Below are 22,542 nucleotides of genomic sequence, written 5' to 3'. Positions count from 1 at the left end.
GAGAGATAATTTTGGAACCTGGGAGCTTGCTTCTGACTCAGGTTGGGTGATCCATGAGGCTGTGGTCTCTGGTGCATGTGGGGAATCTGTCGGAGTTGGGAAAGTTTTACTTGCTTCTTCTGCAGTGCTTGTGAGCAGGGAGGTCACCACCCCTGATACACCAGGAGACAGACTTGTATTTGGATTGTCTGAACTGGCTTCTGGCTCAGGACTGGTGGCCGTTGAGAGTATGCTGTCTGATTTACTATGGGAAGCATTTGGAGTTGTTCTGGAAACACTTGTGCCGGTCCCTGCAGAATGGACCGATGAGGCTGTTGTATCTGTGTCACCAGGGGAGATAGGTAAGGCCGGAACAGTGGAGCTGGCTTTTGTCCCAGGATGGGTGACCAATGATGGTGTGGTCTCTGATAACTGTGGGGAATCAGTCGGACTTTGAAAAGTAGTATTTGACTCTGCCTCAGAGCTAGTTACCAGGGAGGTCATCACCCCTGATATCCTAGGAGATACAGTTGTATTTGGAATTTCTGAACTAACTTCTGCCCCAGGACTGGTAGCTGTTGAGAGTGTGCTGTCTGATTCACTGCGGAAAGCATTTGGAGTTGTTCTGGATACAAATGTGCCGGTCCCTGCAGAATGGACCGATGAGGCTGTTGTATCTGTGTCAGCAGGAGAGACAGTTAACGTCTGAACCATGGAGCTGTCTTCTGACCCAGGATGGGTGATCCCTGAGGCTGTTGACTCTGGTGAGTGTGGGGAGTCAGTCGGAGTTGGAAAAGTTGTACTTGCCTCTCCTCCAGAGCTGGTGACGAGGGTGGTCATCACGCCTGATACACCAGGGGTTACACTTGCATTTGGAATGTCTGAACTGGCTTCTGTCGCAGGACTGGTGGCTGTTGAGGGCGTGCTGTCTGATTCACTCTGGGAAGTATTTAGCGTTGTTCCGGAAACAGGTGTGCTGGTGCCTTCATAATGGACCCATGAGGCTGTTGTATCAGTGTCACCAGTGGACACAGTTAACGTAGGAACAATGGAGCTGGCTTCTGTCGATGGATGGGTGATCCCTGAGGCTGTTGACTCTCGTTCGTTTGGGGAATCAGTCGGAGTTGGAAAAGCTGTACTGGCCTCTGCTCCAGAGCTGGTGACCAAGGAGGTCACCACACCTGATACACCAGGGGATACACTTGTATTTGGAATGTCTGAACCGGCTTCTGTCCCAGGACTGGTGGCTGTTGAGGGTGTGTTGTCTGCTTCACTATGGAAAGCATGTGGACTTGTTCTGGAAACAGGTGTTTCGGTTCCTTCAGAATGGACCCATGAGACTGTAGTATCTGTGTCACCAGGTAAGACAGTTAACGTCGGTACAATGGAAATACCTTCTGTCCCAGGATGGGTGACCCATGAGGCTGGGGTCTCTGGTGAGAGTGGGGAATCAGTCAGAGTTGGCAAAGTTGTACTTGCCTCTGCTCCAGAGCTGGTGACCAGGGAGGTCACCGTGCTGGATACACCAGGGGTTACACTTGCATTTGGAATGTCTGAACTGGCTTCTGTCGCAGGACTGGTGGCTGTTGAGGGCGTGCTGTCTGATTCACTCTGGGAAGTATTTAGCGTTGTTCCGGAAACAGGTGTGCTGGTGCCTTCATAATGGACCCATGAGGCTGTTGTATCAGTGTCACCAGTGGACACAGTTAACGTAGGAACAATGGAGCTGGCTTCTGTCGATGGATGGGTGATCCCTGAGGCTGTTGACTCTCGTTCGTTTGGGGAATCAGTCGGAGTTGGAAAAGCTGTACTGGCCTCTGCTCCAGAGCTGGTGCCCAAGGAGGTCACCACGCCTGATACACCAGGGGATACGCTTGTATTTGGAATGTCTGAACTGGCTTCTATCCCAGGACTGGTGGCTGCTGAGGTGGGCTGTCTGCTTCACTAATGGAAGCATTTGGACTTGTTCCAACAACAGGTGTGCCAGTCTTCAGAATGGACCCATGAGACTGTTGTATCTGTGTCACCAGGGGAGACAGTTAAGGCCGGAAAAATGGAGCTGGCTTCTGACCCAGGATGGGTGATTCCTGAGGCTGGTGGTCTCTGGTGAGAGTGGGGAATCAGTCAGAGTTGGAAAAGTTGTACTTTCCTCTGCTCCAGAGCTGGTGACCAGGGAGGTCACTGTGCTGGATACACTAGGGGTTACACTTGTATTTGGAATGTCTGAAGTGCCCTCTGCCCCAGGACTGGTGGCTGTGGAGGTGTGCTGCCTGATTCACTATGGGTAGCATTAGGCGTTGTTATGGAAACAGGTGTGACAGTCCCTCCAGAATAGACCCATGAGGCTGTTGCAGCTGTGTCACCAGGGAGAGAGTTAATTGTGGAACAATGGAGCTTGCTTCTGACTCAGGATGGGTGATCCATGAGGCTGTGGTCTCTGGTGCATGTGGGGAATCAGTCGGAGTTGGGAAAGCTTTACTTGCTTCTTCTGCAGTGCTTGTGACCAGGAGGTCACCACCCCTGATACACCAGGAGACAGACTTGTATTTGGAATGTCTGAACTGGCTTCCCAGGACTGGTGGCTGTTGAGGGTATGCTGTCTGATTTACTATGGGAAGCATTTGGAGTTGTTCTGGAAACAGGTGTGCGGTCCCTGCAGAATGGACCCATGAGGCTGTTGTATCTGTGTCACCAGGGGAGATAGGTAAGGCCGGAACAGTGGAGCTGGCTTTTGTCCCAGGATGGGTGACCAATGATGGTGTGGTCTCTGATAACTGTGGGGAATCAGTCGGACTTTGAAAAGTAGTATTTGACTCTGCCTCAGAGCTGGTGACCAGGAGGTCACTCGCCTGATATCCTAGGAGATACAGTTGTATTTGGAATTTCTGAACTAACTTCTGCCCCAGGACTGGTAGCTGTTGAAGGTGTGCTGTCTGATTCACTATGGAAAGCATTTGGAGTTGTTCTGGATACAGGTGTGCAGTCCCTGCAGAATGGACCCATGAGGCTGTTGTATCTGTGTCAGCAGGAGAGACAGTTAACGCCTGAACCATGGAGCTGTCTTCTGACCCAGGATGGGTGATCCCTGAGGCTGTTGACTCTGGTGAGTGTGGGGAATCAGTCGGAGTTGGAAAAGTTGTACTTGCCTCTCCTCCAGAGCTGGTGACCAGGGTGGTCATCACGCCTGATACACCAGGGGTTACACTTGCATTTGGAATGTCTGAACTGGCTTCTGTCGCAGGACTGGTGGCTGTTGAGGTGCTGTCTGATTCACTCTGGGAAGTATTTAGCGTTGTTCGGAAACAGGTGTGCTGGTGCCTTCATAATGGACCCATGAGGCTGTTGTATCAGTGTCACCAGTGGACACAGTTAACGAGGAACAATGGAGCTGGCTTCTGTCGATGGATGGGTGATCCCTGAGGCTGTTGACTCTCGTTCGTTTGGGGAATCAGTCGGAGTTGGAAAAGCTGTACTGGCCTCTGCTCCAGAGCTGGTGACCAAGGAGGTCACCACACCTGATACACCAGGGGATACACTTGTATTTGGAATGTCTGAACCGGCTTCTGTCCCAGGACTGGTGGCTGTTGAGGGTGTGTTGTCTGCTTCACTATGGAAAGCATGTGGACTTGTTCTGGAAACAGGTGTTTCGGTTCCTTCAGAATGGACCCATGAGACTGTAGTATCTGTGTCACCAGGTAAGACAGTTAACGTCGGTACAATGGAAATATCTTCTGTCCCAGGATGGGTGACCCATGAGGCTGGGGTCTCTGGTGAGAGTGGGGAATCAGTCAGAGTTGGCAAAGTTGTACTTGCCTCTGCTCCAGAGCTGGTGACCAGGGAGGTCACCGTGCTGGATACACCAGGGGTTACACTTGCATTTGGAATGTCTGAACTGGCTTCTGTCGCAGGACTGGTGGCTGTTGAGGGCGTGCTGTCTGATTCACTCTGGGAAGTATTTAGCGTTGTTCTGGAAACAGGTGTGCTGGTGCCTTCAGAATGGACCCATGAGGCTGTTGTATCAGTGTCACCAGTGGACACAGTTAACGAGGAACAATGGAGCTGGCTTCTGTCGATGGATGGGTGATCCCTGAGGCTGTTGACTCTGGTGCTTTGGGGAATCAGTCGGAGTTGGAAAAGCTGTACTTGCCTCTGCTCCAGAGCTGGTGACCAAGGAGGTCACCACGCCTGATACACCAGGGGATACGCTTGTATTTGGAATGTCTGAACTGGCTTCTGTCCCAGAACTGGTGGCTGCTGAAGGTGGGCTGTCTGATTCACTAATAGAAGCATTTGGAGTTGTTCCAACAACAGGTGTGCCAGTCCCTGCAGAATGGACCCATGGGGCTGTTGTATCTGTGTCACCAGGGAGATAGTTAAGGCCGGAAAAATGGAGCTGGCTTCTGACCCAGGATGGGTGATTCCTGAGGCTGTGGTCTTTGGTGAGTGTGGGGAATCAGTCGGAGTTGGAAAAGTTGTACTTTCCTCTGCTCCAGAGCTGGTGACCAGGGAGGTCACTGTGCGGATACACTAGGGGTTACACTTGTATGTGGGATGTCTGAAGTGCCCTCTGCCCCAGGATGGTGGCTGTTGAGGTGTGCTGCCTGATTCACTATGGGTAGCATTAGGCGTTGTTATGGAAACAGGTGTGACAGTCCCTCCAGAATAGACCCATGAGGCTGTTGTATCTGTGTCACCAGGGAGAGAGTTAATTTTGGAACCTGGGAGCTTGCTTCTGACTCAGGTTGGGTGATCCATGAGGCTGTGGTCTCTGGTGCATGTGGGGAATCTGTCGGAGTTGGGAAAGTTTTACTTGCTTCTTCTGCAGTGCTTGTGAGCAGGAGGTCACCACCCCTGATACACCAGGAGACAGACTTGTATTTGGATTGTCTGAACTGGCTTCTGTCTCAGGACTGGTGGCTGTTGAGGGTATGCTGTCTGATTTACTATGGGAAGCATTTGGAGTTGTTCTGAAACAGGTGTGCGGTCCTGCAGAATGGACCCATGAGGCTGTTGTATCTGTGTCACCAGGGGAGATAGGTAAGGCCGGAACAGTGGAGCTGGCTTCTGTCCCAGGATGGGTGACCAATGATGGTGTGGTCTCTGATAACTGTGGGGAATCAGTCGGACTTTGAAAAGTAGTATTTGACTCTGCCTCAGAGCTAGTTACCAGGGAGGTCACCGCCCTGATATCCTAGGAGATACAGTTGTATTTGGAATTTCTGAACTAACTTCTGCCCCAGGACTGGTAGCTGTTGAGAGTGTGCTGTCTGATTCACTGCGGAAAGCATTTGGAGTTGTTCTGGATACAAATGTGCCGGTCCCTGCAGAATGGACCGATGAGGCTGTTGTATCTGTGTCAGCAGGAGAGACAGTTAACGTCTGAACCATGGAGCTGTCTTCTGACCCAGGTTGTGTGATTCCTGAGGCTGTTGACTCTGGTGATTGTGGCGAATCAGTCAGATTTGGAAAAGTTGTACTTGCCTCTCCTCCAGAGCTGGTGACGAGGGTGGTCATCACGCCTGATGCACCAGGGGTTACACTTGCATTTGGAATGTCTGAACTGGCTTCTGTCGCAGGACTGGTGGCTGTTGAGGGTGTGCTGTCTGATTCACTTGGGAAGTATTTGGCGTTGTTCAACAGGTGTGCTGGTGCCTTCAGAATGGACCCATGAGGCTGTTGTATCAGTGTCACCAGTGGACACAGTTAACGGGAACAATGGAGCTGGCTTCTGGGATGGGTGATCCCTGAGGCTGTTGACTCTGGGGAATCAGTCGGAGTTGGAAAAGTTGTACTTGCCTCTGCTCCAGAGCTGGTGACCAGGGAGGTCACCACGCCTGATACACCAGGGGTTACACTTGCATTTGGAATGTCTGAACTGGCTTCTGTCGCAGGACTGGTGGCTGTTGAGGGTGTGCTGTCTGATTCACTATGGGTAGCATTTGGCATTGTTATGGTAACAGGTATGGCAGTTCCTTCAGAATGGACCCATGAATCTCTTGTATCTGTGTCACCAGGGAAGAGAATTAATGTTGGAAACTTGGAGCTGTCTTCTGATCCTGGTTTGGTGATCCATGAGGCTGTGGTTTCTGTTTTGTGTGGGGTTATAGTTGGAGTTGTAAAAGTTGTACTTGCTTCTGCTGCAGTGCTTGTGACCAAGGAGGTCACCACCCCTGATACACTAGGGGACAGAGTTGTATTTGGATTGTCTGAACTGGCTTCTGTCAGAGGACTGGTGGCTTTTGAGAATGTGCTGTCTGATTTACTATGGGAAGCATTTGGAATTGTTCTGGAAACACCTGTGCCGTTCCTTGCAGAATAGACCGATGAGGTTATTTTATCTGTGTCAGCAGGATAGACAGTTAACGTCGGAACAATGGAGCTGGCCTGTGACCCTGGATGGGTGATCCATGATGCTGTGGTCTGTGGTTCCTTTGTAGAACCAGTCAGAGTTGCAAAAACCATACTTGTCTCTGCCTCAGGGCTACTGACCAGTGAGGTCACCATCTCTGGTACACCAGGGGAGACAGTTGGAGTTGGAACAGCTAAACTGACTTCCTCCTCAGAACTGGTAGCCATTGGAGATATGCTGTCTGGTTCGCTGTGGGAAGCAGTCAGGGTTGCCCTGGAAACAGCTGTGCCGGTCCCCACAAGATGGGTGACCCTTGAGTCTGAGGTTTCATCTGGCTCAGTAAGGGAAACAGTCAGAGTTGCACCAGATGAACTGGTCTCTGCCCCAGAACTAAGGACCAGTGCAGGTGTGGTCTCTGATCCTGTATTGAACATAGATGTGGTCGTCCTGGAAATTGCCATGCTGGTCTCTGTTCCAGGTTGGGTTTCCAAGGAAGCTGTCATCTCCAGAGCATCAGGGGAGACATCTGGGGTTGTGATGGTCACTCCTGTTGTGCTTGTGCTGGCCGTGTTACCTGGTGTCCTGAGGAGAGTCAACTTTCCCACAGTGGGAGTGGAGACTCTGGTGGTCATAATTGCTGTGCTGGTGGTCTCTGCCCTCTCTGTGCCTCTTGCTGGTAGTCCTGTGAATTGGGGATAGACACACAATTTAGGACACAATGATTACCACCTACTGGACTGGCAAGAGCTTGTTTTTTCATCTATATGAGGAAAGGGAGATAAATGTGTCTGCCCGGGACATGCCCGCAGTGCTTCTGGAGGGAAAAGGAGCTGTGATTGGCATTCCATTCCCTACCCTTTCCTGTCTCATCTTGGGCTGTGACTCCTCCATGGATTATTGACCACTCCCTGTTCCCGAATGTTTTCTGTACTCTCCAGCCTGTGAGTTTGTTCAAGCTGTTTTCTCAGCTTGCCATGCCCCTATCTCAACAGATTTCTTCCTTTCTGTCCTATTTCAAACCCCAGCTCAAATCTAGCTTTATAAATCCATGTCAGAATTCATCTCTCCCTTTGAATTATCTCCTTACCATCTTGTCTGAACCTGCACTGCACAACGGCTCAGTGTCCTTGGTAGTAGCTATTAATGTCTGCCTGCTTGGCATATAGTAGGTGCTCAACAAATATTTGCTAAGTCACTGAATTCATGAATGAGTGAATAAGTGGATATATACGACGTCAGACAATTAAGGTTGCGAACTCATCCTAGAAAAAGACACATACCTCACTGCTGAATATCACTATGGTCACCTTCGAAGTACTCCCCTTAGGGAGCTATACACCGATGCCGTGCCTAGCCCACCCTTCAATGCAATGTTGGAACCTTTTTCTGGAATGGCCATCAAAACTGTCATATTACCCTTGATGTCCTGAATGTCATCAAAATGTCTTCCTTTCAATACTTCCTTTGTCTTCGGGTAAAGAAAGAAGGCATTGGGGGCAAGATCAGGTGAGTAGGGAGTGTGTTCCAATACAGTTATTTGTTTACTGGCTAAAAACTCCCTCACAGACAGTGCCGTGTGAGCTGGTGCATTGTCGTGATGCAAGAGCCATGAATTGTTGGCAAAAAGTTCAGATCATTCTCATCTAACTTTTTCACGCAGCCTTTGCAGCACTTCCAAATAGTAAACTTGGTTAACTGTTTGTCTAGTTGGTACAAATTCATAATGAATAACCCTCTGATATCAAAAAAAGTTAACAATGTTGTTGCAACAAGTTCACGAACTTAACTGTCATATTTTGTGTGTGTACTGGTGTGTATATATATACACGTACATATACACATATGTGTGTGTATATATCCCCTTACTTGAGAGAGATCATGTATCGTACTTACACGCTTGGGCTCTGGAATGAGACAGTCCTGCACTAAGATCTAGGATTCCGGCTCTGCCACTAAGTAGATGTGTTACCAAATCTTACTAGACCTCTCTTGTCTCATCTATAAAGTAAGGATAAGTACAGTGGCCATCTCAGAGTGTTGATAAAAATGCACCAAGCACAGTGCCTCCCAGTTCACAATAAGACATTAGTACTACTTCCATTACTGTTAGTAATAACTACTCTTATTACTACCACTGCTACTATCTACTACTATTATTAGTACTACTACTGCTGCTACAATCCACCATTACTTCTATTATTAGAACTGTTGCTACTATTACTGCTACTACCTACTATTATGGCTATTACTACTACTGTTACTACTACCATTGCTGCTGTTATTGTAGTAACTGTTGTTACTACTGTTATTACTATCACCACTGCTACTGTTGTTACTACCACCACTGGTACTATCTACTATTACCGCTCTTACTACTATTGTTACTGCCACCACTGCTACTACTTACCATTACTGCTATTACTACTATTGTTACTACCACCACTGTTACTACCTACCATTACTGCTGTTACTACTATTGTTACTACTACCACTGCTACTACCTACTATTACTGCTGTTACTACTACCTACTTTTGTACTTCTACCACAAAATAAATGTTTACTGAATTGAATTTAGCAGGGAGCACATTAGCTGGCCAAGGTGCCTGGCATTCACCTGTGGGGAAGATTAAAGTGGCATTGGCTGAGACAGCAGCTACTGCCCACGGCTTCGAAAAATGGTTCTCAGGAGTGAGCAGGAACCACTTGGAGGCTTCTCTATAGACACCAGAAAGCCTAGTGGAGCTTGGTGCAGGGAGAGAGACAAAATTAAGGGGATTTTGACACTCATGGTGGAGCCATGTCCCTGTGTTGCTGTGAATAACCTGAAAAACATATTTTTGAGAGTGGACATGACAAAGTGCTTCATATGTATTTGATGGTGATAATGATGATGATACATTGCAAAGCACCTGGAATGCTTTCTCTCTTTGATCATCACTAGAACATTGAATGTACCCTCTATTATTGTCGTTTCACAGAAGAGGAAAACAGAAACCGGGAGATCACAATTTGGCAAGGTCACACAGCTACTGACTGATAGTGTGGAAATTTGAACATAGTTTTGTCTATATCCTGAACCTATGCTCGTAACCACTATATATTACTTCCCTAATTGAAGTTCAAGATCTCATGGGGCCCAGGATAGAAAGACAAGGATGTGAGGGGGAAATTTCATCTTGGGGTATCTTAACAACTCGCTAGTTGAGTAGGTATCAGCCTGGGGCAGTTTTGCTCCCAAGGGACACTGGCAATGTTCAGAAACATCTTTGTCACAATTGTGTATATACGGAGGGTGCTACAGGCATCTAGTGAGTAGAGGCCACGGATACTGCTAAACATCCTAGGAGGCAATAAATAATTATCTGCCCAAAATGTCAGTAGTGCTGAGGATGAGAAACCCTGCTCTATACTGAATGGAGCCAATGAGTACTATTGGCTATTCCTCATAAACTTTGCTATCCAATATTAGTTTTCCCCTAAAGCCTGGTGACCTGCACCCTGGTGACCTTGATGTAGCGGCCCTGTCAATGCACCACTCATATCCCATAAGCACTTACTGCTGCAGTGCAGTGACCCCAGTGCGATCCTAAGGCAGTCCCCGTGGGTCCACACCTAGGGGCTATGACTCAGCCCGTGGGGGGTGCAGGCCAGAAGTGCTGAGGCCTATCACCCCCAAAAGCAAGCAGCCCACAGTCAATGATGAAAGCCAGTCAGATGATAAATACCCCAGCCACATCACTCGTTGGATGGGACAATACTGAGCTGTTCTATGCTTCCCTCAGACGTCCCCAGTGGTAATGACACTCTGACCCTCATACCTACGACCTGCTCACAAATGCAAGTTGCAGTGACCTCCTTTCCTTGTCTTCTCCAGGGCTTCCTAGGACCATCCTCCACCTCAAATAAACTACTTGCCCCACATCCTTAAGTCTTCTTTTGGGGACCCAACCAAAGATACTTGGGTCACAGGATAAGACTAATAACCTGACTGGGGGTGACTGTCCAAAGCCTGGATCTTGCAGAAAGCCTCTATAATGTATTGGTAAAGTAGTCTGGTCTCTAAAGAACTTGGAAGAAATTTAATATGCATGGGGGAGCTTTAACTTTTAGCCACCCAGTGAGAAGGACCCCTTGCTATATACAAGGTCAGATCAAAACATATGGTGAATGTTTAAATAAAAAAAATTTATTACAGTAGAAGACACATTGCCATTAATCCCTCTCAAAATATTTCCCCTCGCTTTGAACACACATATCCCATCATTCTTGCCACTTTCTGAAGCAGTTCTGGAAGCCCTCTTCCCTGAGTGTCTTTACTTCATCTGCCATCATGACAACACTCTGTGGCACACATCACTTCTGGTATATGACAATTTCTGTCAAATATAAACATTGCAGGCTGTCCACATCCACCTTATTCACCAGATCTAGCACTGTGTGACTTCTGGCTCTTCCCCAAAGTCAAAATGACCATGAAAGGAAAATATTTTGAATCGATTCAGGACACAGAGGCAGCCATGACAGCACAACTAAAGATACTCATGAAAGTGGACTTCCAGAACTGGTTCAGAAAGTGGCAAGAACGAAGGGATAAGTGTGTTCAAAGCAAGGGGGGGTACTTTGAGGGGATTTAATGGCAATGTGTCTTTTATTATAAAATTTTTTTTAAATTTAAACATTCACTGTATTTTTCGGTCACACCTCATAAACCTGCCCGTCTTAAACTCTCAGGCAGAACAATAATACTAGGAAATGTTACTAGGTGCCTTTCATAGGAAAAGGTTATGTAGTCAAATAATTGTATAAACCCTGGCATGAATAAAGCTAAACAAGTTTCTTTACAGTAGGATTTCTCAGAGCCTATAACATTCTTATGCATGTTATGACTCTCTAGGAAGAAGGAACATATTTGCCAAAATTTTTGGCCACAAACTTCTTTGTCCTTTTGTTAAAGGGCATCCAAGCATTATCAAGCCTTAGAGTCTTTTTGAATGTTGCTTTTTGCCCATGCCTCTGGTCTTACCTCCTACCATGCCATCCTTATACATATTTCACACTGTAACAAAGGTGAAATATTTGTACCTCCCAGTTATTCCCAGGTTTTACGCTTCTCTATGCCTCTGGATATGGCTTTTCCTTCTATTCAGAATGTCTTCATCAACTCCCTTTGTCTTCCTGGTAAACTCCTATTTATCCTTTCAAACCCAATTCAAATATTGCCTCTGCCATGAAGCCTTTCTCTAAAGTTGCATCATAATTACTTTGTTCCTTTGCTGTCCTTTGTCCCCACTGAATTGAGATCAACACCGGTGCAATGCCAAAGTATTTTCATCTGCACACCCTCAGTTTATAACATAGCCTCAAACACAGAGTAAGCTATTACTAAGCATTTTCAGAATTAAGTTAAACTGAGTCGACTCTATGAAGCTGACATATCCAACCTTGAACTGAACTCACTCGGTATGTTACGAGGGAAGGAAAAGTGGTAACATCCAACTTGGCACCAACAGACAAAGATCCAGCAAAGACAGAGAAGCCCATGGCAATCCCACCTAATTCTTTCTCTTAAAAACCCCAAAGATCTCATCTCTCTGGAACAGGAAATAAGGCCACAAGTCAGACTACTGGGAGGTAAGCAAAGCTGAAGCTACGTCTAGGACTAGCAGATGACATGGGTGCCAGAGGGACACAAACTGGTCCTCTGGCACCTCCATGCGCTGATACATTTGGCATCTTTGTCATGTGCTCCCTGATGCCATCAGTCCTTGCAGATGAGGGAGGGAAAGAAGCATGGGGCAACTCATCTCAGCCAGAAAGACAGCACTATCTAAGTGGATCTGCTAATGAAGTAGACTATACAACTCAATTTTTCTCACATCCATTAGTACGACCTTGAGCCATGGCTATGTACCCTAAGCAGCCACATCCATCCATAGATCCATTCATTCACACATAGATCCATCCATCTTTTCTTCCATCCTTCCATCTTTCCTTTGATCATATCCTACCATGCATCCTTCCTTTTATATTTCCTCTTACCTTTCATTTTTTCATCTCTCTTTCCTTCAGTTTTTACTTCCATTCAGTCCTCCCTTCCATCCACCTTTCTTTCTTTTTATTCTGCCTTCTATCCGTCCACCCTTCCTTCTTTTCTTCCTTCTATACATCCATCCTTTCTTCTTTCATTTATTCTTATCTCCATTCTTCCTTTCATCCTGCCATCCATCCAACCACAGTCCTGCTTTCTTACCATCCCACTCCTAATTTGTGAACACCTGTGACTTAACGACTAAGCCATGTTTAAGACATGGGTAAATAGCCACCACTGTGCCTAACTTTATTGTGAAATGTCTAAACCAGGGGTGTCCAAACTGCGGCCCGCGGGCCAACTGCGGCCCGCAATCCATTTTTAATTGGTCCGCAGCAAATTCCAAAACTATATTTAGTTTACTTAAATAAACCAGGTGAGGCAATACGTACTTCACCTCGAGTGAGTGGCCTGGCTGTTTGTGTATTTTACCGTATATGGCCCTTGGTGAAAAACGTTGAAAAAAGTTTGGACACCCCTGCTCTAAACTAACTTGAGAGATAATCAAGTCATCTTTTTGTAGACATTATCTAGTGAGGTAGTTGCAGGACTTCTTTAGACTTGTGTCCAGAACAAAAGTTGGGTCCAAATTCAACTTTTCAGAGAAATGGACTTCCCAAGAGGTTCCCTCCCTCAACTACTGATGTCTTGAAGGTGGTTTTTCTCCTCCTGGGCCCTGGGTTCTCACCACCTCCATAGGTACTTTGTTCCCTCATTTTTCATTTGCTCACCTTTTCCTTTCACCTTCCTCCTTGCTTTTGATGCTGTCATCAATGCTCAACTCAAAGGGGGAACCCCTCCCTTGTATCTATGTATTATTCTAGCTGTTGTTTCAGTCCTCTACAGCTCACTGATGCTCCCCTTTCTTACAATTCCTGAGGACCCCTCTTTTGTCAGAAAATCCCAACCCCATTTCAACTCAGCTATTCTGTAGCATTTGACAGCACTGGCCATTCCTCCTTCCTAAAGTTCTCTCTTCCTACAGCTTCTGTGGTACCAGGATCTCTTGCTATTTCTTCTACCTCTCTGACCACACCTCTCTGACCACTCTAACCGGCCTAATGGTTAAGAACATAGATTCCTAGTGCCACATAGTCTGAGTTATTATCACTTACCAGCTTTGTGATCTTGAGCAAATTACTTAACCTCTCTGTGCCTCAGTTTACTTATCTGTAAAATGGGCTTATAATAGTGCGTTCTTTATATTTGGTTCCAATGAGGATTAAATGATTTGATAGAACAGTTTTTGACACAGAATAAGTGTTCTATAAACAACTGCTGTTATTATTCTCCTCATCATAAGTATTAACTGTAATGTGAGACCATCTATGCAACTACTTGCTTATTTATCTTTGTTTACCCCAAAGTATAGTTCACTGCCTGGAACTGAGGAAAGATTAACAAATGTTGGCAAAAGAATTGATAGTATGGTAATAAATTCCTAATTAACTCGTTTTTACCTCTTAGGAGAGAAGCCATTTACTATGAGCCCTCAATAATGAGAGTGTAACAGCTGTGGGTCCTTACTTGTCAGCCCTGTTGAAAGTGGAGAAACTTGAGAAGCACTTGTCACTGTTTGCAAGTCAACATTCTCTGTTATTCTGGTATCCATGATGGGAGGTAAAGATGTCCTGACTGGCTGGGTCCAAGTCTCCAGAGCACTGACCATGACCAAAGGTCCTTCAGTAGCGCTGGTCTCTTTCCCAAGGGTGGTGTCTGCTGTATGTGTGGCGGCCGGGGAGGCAGTAACCCCATGGGGGGCTGAGCTGGTTGAAGAGTCCATGGTAGAGAAAGTTGAAGAGGGGAATGGTGTTGAAGCTGATGAAGGTGGGCTCCTTGCAATGGTGGACTTAGTAGCATCTCCAGGGACTGACTCTGTTCTAGAAAATGGACTGAATGAGAAGGCGGCTGAGCTGCCATCCAGAACTCCAGATGTGGCAAAGGAAGCCATGGAACCTGACAGAGACAGTGTCAATGTGTCCCCTGGAATGGTGTCAGCTGAAGACAGAATATCTGTGCCTAAATGATGGTCACTTTCTGATACAGGCACAGAAATCTTGGATTCTTGGAAGGAGGTTATGTCAGCAGGCCTTGTAACAGAGAGAGGGGCATAAAAATGGGTGACAGTTTCCACTGGAATTTCAGTGGACTGCAAAGATGGAGGCTGGTCTGGGACTGATGTTTTCACAGAATAGGTGGCACCAGCCCTGGGACTCTTCGAAAGATGAGTAGACTGGGGAGATGGAGGCATGTGTGTGGGTGTCGCTGAGCTGAAGTCCTGGGCTGTGCTTGTCTCCCTCAAGCCAGGAGTCAGATGCCACAGTGGCTCTGTGTCAGATGCTGTGGCAGTAGTCTCCTCCATGGAGGAGGCAGTCCCCATTGGAGATGTGACTCTGGGGGACTCCGAGTGCACTGGGACAGAGGAATGAAGTTCATGTCCAGAACTGGTGGTCCCCACAGTGGCCATAGCTCTCTTTTTGGAAAGGTGAGCTGCCTCTGTATCTATGGAGCCTTTGAAAATGGTCAGTGTTTCAATTGAGGTGCTGCTCGAACTGGGAGGTGAAATGGCTCCAAGTTCAAAGCTTATACCTGACATGTCTGTGGTCTTCACCAGGCCAGAGGTGAGAAGTGAGGTCACCGGTGTAAGAGAGTTGGAACTATTCCCTGGTAATCTGGAGGAAACAGGGGAAGGTGAGGTCATAGCAGGTGAAGGTACCAGGGAAGATGGCAAGCTGGCTTCCTCCTGAGAGGATGTGCTTTTTCCTGACACATCCTCTGGAACTCTGCTCATGAGAGCAATCGTCTCCAAGTGTGCTGAACCCTGACTCACAGCCAAGTTGGTATCTGCCATGGAGGCTGTGGTTGATGTGTCCAAGGGAGGTGTGCCCTGTGAGGTAGCCTCATGGGGACTTCTTTGGGTGGCGATAGTCATTGCTGAAGGTTCTGCCATGACCGGGGAGGTAGAGAGCCTGAAAATCCCTGCGGGGATGTGTGGTGTCATTGTGGACTGAGCAGGGCCGGAGATGGATGTCCTGCTAGAGGAGATGACTTCTGCCCTGGAGACCTCAGGAGGACCACCAGTGGGCATTTTGGAAAGGCCTGTGATTGTCTCTGTGGCCGAGCTCATCTGCTGGGAGGTGCTGGTCTCCCTCAGTCCAGGGATCAGAGAGGACGCTGACTCTGTGTCAATCCTTGTGGTTTCAGAAGAGCCAGACGTTGATATGGAAGCAGTGGTGTCCATTATGGCGGAAGAGGTAACCATTGGAGATGTGGCTTTGGATGGCCCTGAGTCAGCTGGGACAGAGGAATGTGACTCATGTCCAGAATTGGTGGTCCCCACATTGTTTACAGCTGTGATTTTAGAAATGTAAATTGCCTCTGTGGAGGCATCAGAAGTAGCCAGTATCTCAACTGTGGTACTGACCAAACTTGAAGATGAACTTGTCACAGGTTTCAAGCTTAGACCCGACATGTCTGTGGTCTTCACCAGGCCAGGGGAGACAAGTGAGGTCACTGGAGTAGGTGAGGAAGGGCTTCTCCCTGCTAATGTGGGAGAAATTGGAGAAGGTGAGGTTGTGGCAGAGATGGGGCCCACGGATGGAGACCTGGTTTTTTCCACAGGAGAACTCATCCGTGACACATCCTTGGAACTGTTGCTGATAGTGGTCATCTCTGCATGTCCTAAACCCCAAGGCACAGACAATGGAGTCCCTTCTAAGGAGGCTGTGGTTGATTTGGCCAAGGAAAGCGCACCCAGTGATGTAGCCCCGGAAAGGTCAATCTGGGTACTGAAGGGCACCTTTGTAGATAATGTCAAGAGAGGAGAGGTAGAGAGTCTGTTCCTGGATTCTGAGGAAATGTCCGAGGACCTTGTTGACGTAGCAGAGGCTGGCATGAATGATTCGTCAAAGGAGGTAACTTCTGTCCTTGAAGCCTGAGTAGCAGCACCTGTGGACACACTGGAGAGGACAATGCTTGTCTCTGTACTTGACATGTTCTCCTGAGAGGCGCTGGTCTCCTTCATTCCAGGGGTCAGGGAGGATATTGGCTCTCTCTCAATCTCTGTGACCTCAGAGGAGGCTGACATTAATGTGGATACAATTGTGTCTCCTGCGGTGTAGGCAGTGACCGTTGGAGATATGGTTTCAGATAGCTCCAAGACAGAGGAATATTTATATCCAGAACTTGTTGTCCCCACATTAGGCACTGCTGTGTAAGTGGCAGGATGAATTATCTCTGTAGGCGTAGTATCTTTAGAAATGGCCAATATCTCATCTGAGGTGTTGCTCAAATTTGGAGGTAAACGAGTTCTGGGTTCTGGGCTTGTGCCCAGTGTGTCTGCAGTCTTTGCCAAGCTAAGGGTGTGAAGTGAGGTCCCAGGAGTAGGAGAGGAGAGTAATGTGGAGAAAACAGGGGAAGGTGAGGTCATGGCAGATAGAGGCATCAGGGAAGATGGGGAGCTGGTTTCTTCCACAACAGGAGGGCTCATCCATGACACATTCTCAGGACCTCTGTTCATGAAAGTGGTCATCTCTGAGTGTGGAATTCCCTGGGTCAGAGCTAAGGGTGTCTGTGACCAGTATGCTGTGGTTGATGTATCCAAGGGAAGAGCATCCAGTAACGTAGCCCCCAGGTGACCTGTTTGTCTGGCAATGGTCATTTCTGCTGATCCTGTCATGATGGGAGAAGTAAGAAGCCTGGTGATGGTTTCTGTGGAGATGACTGGCAACACTGTGGAATGGGCAGGGCCTGGACTGAGTATTCCGCTAGAGGAGATGACTTCTGTCCTGGAAACCTCAGTGGTAGCACCAGTGTTCACATCAGGAAGGACAGTATTTGACTCTGTATATGAGCTGGTCTCCTTGGAGGGGCTGGTCTCCTTCACTCCAGGGGTTGAGGAGGAACTTGTCTCAATCTCAGTCTTTGTCTCAGAGAAGCCAGGCATTGAGGTGGAAATAGTGGTATCCCCCATGATGGAGGTGGTAATTATTGGAGATATGGCTTTGGATGGTTCTGAGTCCGTTGGGACAAAGGAACGTGATTCATGTCTAGAACTGGTGGTCCCCACATTGGATACTCCTGTTTTTGTGGAATCATGGATTTTCTCTTTATCTGTGATGGCTTCTGAACTTGCGTTGCTCAAACTTGGAGGTGAACTGGCACCAGTTTCCAAGCTTGTGACCAACATGCCTGTGGTCTTCACCAGTCCAGAGGTGGGAACTGAAGACACAGATAAAGAAGATGAGGGACTGTGCCTTTGTAATGTGGAAGAAACAAGGGAAGTTGAGGTCATGGCAGGAATAGGTGCCAGGGAAGGAGAGTTGGTTTCTTTCTCAGAGAGGGGGCTTGTCCATGACATATTCTTGGGATCAGTTTTTATGAGAGTGGTTGCTTCTGAGTGTGTAATGCTCTGAGTCACAGCTGATGGAGTCTCTGTCCATGTGGAGATGGTGGAAGTGTCCAAGGTAAGTGTACCCAGTGATGGAGCCCCAGAAGGACTCGTCTGTGTAGTGAAGGCCACATGTGTAGATATTGTCAATGGAGGAGAGGTAGAGTGTCCACTGCTGGTTTCTGAAGAAATATGTGGCGTCCTTGTTGATGTCGCAGAGGCTGACATTAATGTTTCATCAAAGGAGGGAACTTCTGTCCTTGAAACCTCAGTAGAAGCACCTGTGGACACACTGGAGAAGACAGTGTTTGTCTCTATACTTGATCTGTTCTCCTGATAGGTGCTGGTCTCCCTCAATTCAGGAACGAGGGAGGGCACTGACTCTGTCTTGATCCTTGTGGTTTCAGAAGAGTCAGGCATCGATGTGGAAACAGTGGTGTCCCTTATTGTGGAAGAGGTAACCATTGGAGATGTGGCTTTGTATGACTCTGAGTTGGCTGGGACAGTAGAATGTGATGCATTTTCTGAACTAGTGGTCCCCATATTGGGTACTGCGATGCTTGCTGAAGAGTGCATTGTTTCTGTATTGGTGGTGGCTTGTGAAGTAGCCAGTGTCTTATCTGAGATGTTGCTTACACTTTCAGGTGTACTGGTCACAAGCTCTAAGTTTGTGCTCAACGTTCCTGCGGTCTTCACCAGGCCAGAGGTGAGGTCTGAGGTCTCAGAAACAGGAGAGAAGGTTCTGTGCCCTTGCAACATGAAGGCAGCAGGAGAAGTTGAGGTTGTGGGAAGGGTAGGTTCTAGGGAAGATGGAGAGCTGGATTCTTCCCCAGGTGGAGGGTTTGTCCATGACACATCCTCAGGACCTTTGCTCCTCTCTGACTGTGGAAATCCCTGAGTCACAGCTGAGGGTGTCCCTGCCCAGGAGGCCTTGGTTAATGTACCCGAGACAAGTGCACTTTGTGTGGCGGCTGCAGGAGGATTGGCTTGGGTGGTTATAATCATTTCTGCAGGTTCTGTCACGAATAGGGAGGTGGAGGGTGTGGTGCTGCTTTCTGTAAGTATATCTGGAAAGGTTTTGACGTGAGCAGGGCTTGGGCTGGACATCCTGCTAGAGGAGGTAACTTGTATTCTGGTGACATCAGTAGTAGCATCACCTGTGGACACATTGGAAATGACAGTGCTTGTCTCTGCAGCAGAGCTGGGCTCCTGGTAGGTGCTCACCTCCCTAAGTCCAGGATTCAGAGAGGACACTGGTTCTCTCTCAATCTTTGTGGTCTCAGAGGAGCCAGATCTCAGTGTGGAAGAAGTGATGGCCCACTTGGTAGAGGAGGTAATCATTGGAGGTATGGCTTGGGATGGCTGTGTGTGGGCCGGGATGGGAGAATGCAATTCATATCCAGAACTAGTGGTACCTACATCTGTCACTGCGGTGTGTGTGGAAGGATGAACTGCTTCTAGATCTGTGGCAGCTTTGTAGCTGGCCAGTATCTCACCTGAGGTACTGCTCCAATTTGGGGGTAAACTGGTATCAGGTTCCAAGCTTGTCCTCAACATGTCTGTGGTCTTCCCCAAGCCAAAGGTCACGGGTAGAGTAGACGAGGGACTGTGCCCTGGTGATGTCAACAAAACATGAGAAAGTGAGTTTGTGGCAGAGGAAGGTGCCAGGGAAGAGGGAGAGATGGTTTCTTCCACAGAAGGAGGGTTTGCCCATGACACATCTTCAGGACCTTTGCTCATGAGAGTGGTTATTTCTGACTGTGGAAATAGTACAGTCAAGGTAGGTGTACCCAGTGATGTAGTCCCAGAAGGACCTGTTTTCATGATGATATTCCTCTCAGATTCTACCATGGCAGAGCGGGTAGAAGTCCTGGTGATATCTGATGATCTTGTGGGCTGAGGTAGGTTTTGGCTGAATGTTCTGTCAGAGGTGGTGGCTTTTGTCCTAGATTCCTTAGTAACAGCAGTAGAACTTGGGGAAGGGACAATGTTTGTCTCTGTGGTTGAGTTGGTGTCCATGTAAGCACTGGAATCCCTCAGTTCAGGGGTCAGGGAATGACCAAGCTCCATTCCAGCCCTTGTGGATTCTGGCCAGGTGGTTGTTGATGTGGAAACAATAATTTTCACCATGGTTGAGGCAGTATCCATCAGATGTATGGCCCTGGATGACTCTGAGTGGACTGGGACAGTGAGATGAGGGTCATATTCAGAACGTATGACCCACACTGGTGTGTTTGTGGAAGGGTGAACTACCTCTTTGTCTGTGGTGGGTTCAGAAGTGGCTCTTCTCTCAGATGTGCTCTTTGTCCAACTTGGAGGTGAAGTTGTCCTAGATTCCAAGCTTATGCCTGATAGATCTGTGGACCTTAATAAGCCTGGGGAGTCCATAACCTCCTTGGTGGCCCCTCCTGAGACAGAGGAGACACTTGTCATCTCAGCATTCATATACGTGCTTGAAGTTGAATCCTTTCTCCCCATCCAGGAATCAGATGTAGCTCTTGCCTCTGTTGTACGAGTCCTTAGCCCTGGCCCCTGGGAAGTTGGGTCTGGAGTTCTTACTGTGTAGGAAATCACATCCGGAGTTGTTGCTTCTGGTTTGGGCACATATCCTGGATCTACAGAAGTTGTGGCAAGAAGCTGGGTAGAGCTCTTCTCTGCTTCTTTGCTGGCAAGATCTGGCCTCCCTAATAAAATTGTTCTAGAGCTACTTACCATCGCAGCGGGTATGAACCCACTTGTAATGTCTCCTACAGAGAGTGGCAGCTGTGAGGTCATTGGGCTAATCACATTCTCCAAAGGGAGTTCTGGTTGAGCTGTGCCCCACTGTGGAGCTAAGGTAGAGATTGTAGCTGATGACACAGACGTCCTGGTGGCCCAGTCAAGAGTGGACAGAGAATCAGGCAGAGGAGTGGGTAGGACAATACTTGGGTCAGTCTTTGTATTTGAATGGTCAGTAGAAGCCATTGAAACAGGCATTTCTGTTTCTCTTCTACTGGGAGTCCCACTTGTGCTTAAAATGTCAGGAATTGAGGTGCTTATCCTTTTGACAGCAGAAGAAGTTGAGATGGTTATGGATGCAGTTGTGTCTGATGGACCCAGTGTTCTCCTTGTGCTGGCCTCTGTCTTTTCAGCTGAAACATAGGAGGAAGGAACAGCTAGGCTGGCTCCAATGACCGTCACAAGGTCATGGGGAGTAGACACAGAGCCTGAGTCCATGCTTGATGCTGAGGATGAAGTGGTACCCATCGCAGAAGTTGTATCAGGAGAACCTGTGACGTCCAAGATGGAAGCCATGTTTGTGATAGTCCAAGGGCCTGCTGTTGGGGCAGATGCAGTTATGGATGACCAGGTAGGAGGGTCCTGTCGAGCAGATGTGCTGGTCTCTGTGGCCAGGGCACTTTCCATGCCGCTCACACTCCCCTCTGGGTCAGGCATGGCAGTCAGGAATGAGTTGGTTCCCATGGTGGTCATGGCTGTGGTGACACCTGAAGTGAGGGCTGTGGTAACATCCATGGTGCTTACTCCTGCAGGAGGTGATGTCTGTGACAGTTGCTCAGGAGTAGAGACAACTACACCTGTGGTGGCCACCAGACTTTCAGTCTCCACTGAAGGGAATGTGACAGATGGTGAAGAGCTCATTTTTTCTCCTGAGGCATTGGTGAGGCTGGTAGTGGCTTGGCTTTCAGGGGTCAGAGATCCTAATGTGGTTTGTCCTATGGATGTTATGTTCAATGTGTCTGTGCCCTCAGGGGACACACTAAGTGTCAGGTCTCTCCCAGCTATCTGCTCTGACAATGGGCTCGCAGATGAGTAAGACTCACCTACAGACAGACTTGCTTGTTCAGCTGTCACTGTCTTTTTACTCAGGGCAGTGGAAGGAATGACTGTGGTGCTGACCCATGTCTTGGTTATAAATTCAGATTTATCTGCCACTGCGCTTGTGGTTCCCTTCTGGGTTGTCAGAGAGCCTGAGATGGCCATAGCATCTTCAGGGTAAGTGGAAGATGTGCTCAGAGAGACATGTGTTTCTACTGTGGTCCCTCCAGTAGAGCCAGGGGAGGAATTCATTCCAGTTGTCTCTGTAATAAGGGCAGGGCTGCTTTGTTGACCAATCCCTGTGGTACCTTTAAGAGTTGACTCTAGGGAGACAGAGGACACGGGGCCCAGTGATTTGCTAGTCCCAGCATGGGGGTTGATCCCAGCCTCGGATGGGGATGGGGAGAGTAACGCCATTTCTGTAGCTGCTGTCCCTTCTATTGTTGACTTTTCTGGTGCCATGACTCCCATGGGCAGGTGAGGGAGGCTGATGGCTGTGGACTGAAGGGTGACCGATTCCACCTTGGTCTCCATGGGGACAGTCGCTGTTGAAGTCTCCCAAGAATTGCCCACAGTGTACCTAGTGGCTGCGCTGGTGCTGGGCTCCTTGGAGCTTATGACTTTGGGAGCTGGAGCCATTTCTGGGCTTCTTGTGGGCATCCCTGTGATTAGAAAATGAGTTGGTAGGAGATACGCAAATGGTAAAGAAAGGGGGTCCTTCTGTTGACAGTATCATTCATCTCCTCCTGGTATTTCCATTCAAATGGTTTCCTTATTTCCCAGAAAATAAAATGTTAGTCCTTCCACACCACACTGCAAGCCTCTGGACACCAGGGCACATACTGATCATCCCCAGGGATCTAGTTGGGTCAGAGTATTGACCCATCTGGTTTACTCAGGAGACATTGTCCCCTGGAGCT

General features: G+C 48.0%; 1 protein-coding gene across 1 annotated transcript; it reads right to left on the bottom strand.

Annotated features, from left to right (window-relative positions):
• Positions 1–5,682: 5,682 nt before the first annotated feature.
• Positions 5,683–22,282, bottom strand: LOC109461379 (mucin-16). The gene is made up of 2 exons (XM_074338710.1): positions 13,945–22,282; positions 5,683–7,010 (listed from the first exon to the last, which is right to left on the bottom strand). Exons 1-2 carry the CDS (start codon positions 22,280–22,282, stop codon positions 5,683–5,685), a joined length of 9,666 nt encoding a protein of 3,221 aa, XP_074194811.1.
• Positions 22,283–22,542: the final 260 nt, after the last annotated feature.

The sequence above is a fragment of the Rhinolophus sinicus genome, linkage group LG07 (genome assembly GCF_036562045.2).
Source record: "Rhinolophus sinicus isolate RSC01 linkage group LG07, ASM3656204v1, whole genome shotgun sequence".
Lineage (NCBI taxonomy): Eukaryota > Metazoa > Chordata > Mammalia > Chiroptera > Rhinolophidae > Rhinolophus > Rhinolophus sinicus.
This window is presented reverse-complemented; position numbering and strand designations above follow the sequence as displayed.

Excerpts from the sequence above, each read along its gene's own strand:
- LOC109461379 (XM_074338710.1), bottom strand. The coding sequence starts at position 22,282 with ATGCCCACAAGAAGCCCAGAAATGGCTCCAGCTCCCAAAGTCATAAGC. Across the intron at positions 7,011-13,944 it reads ACTTTCAACAGGGCTGACAA|GACTACCAGCAAGAGGCACA; the intron begins GTAAGGACCCAC and ends CCCAATTCACAG.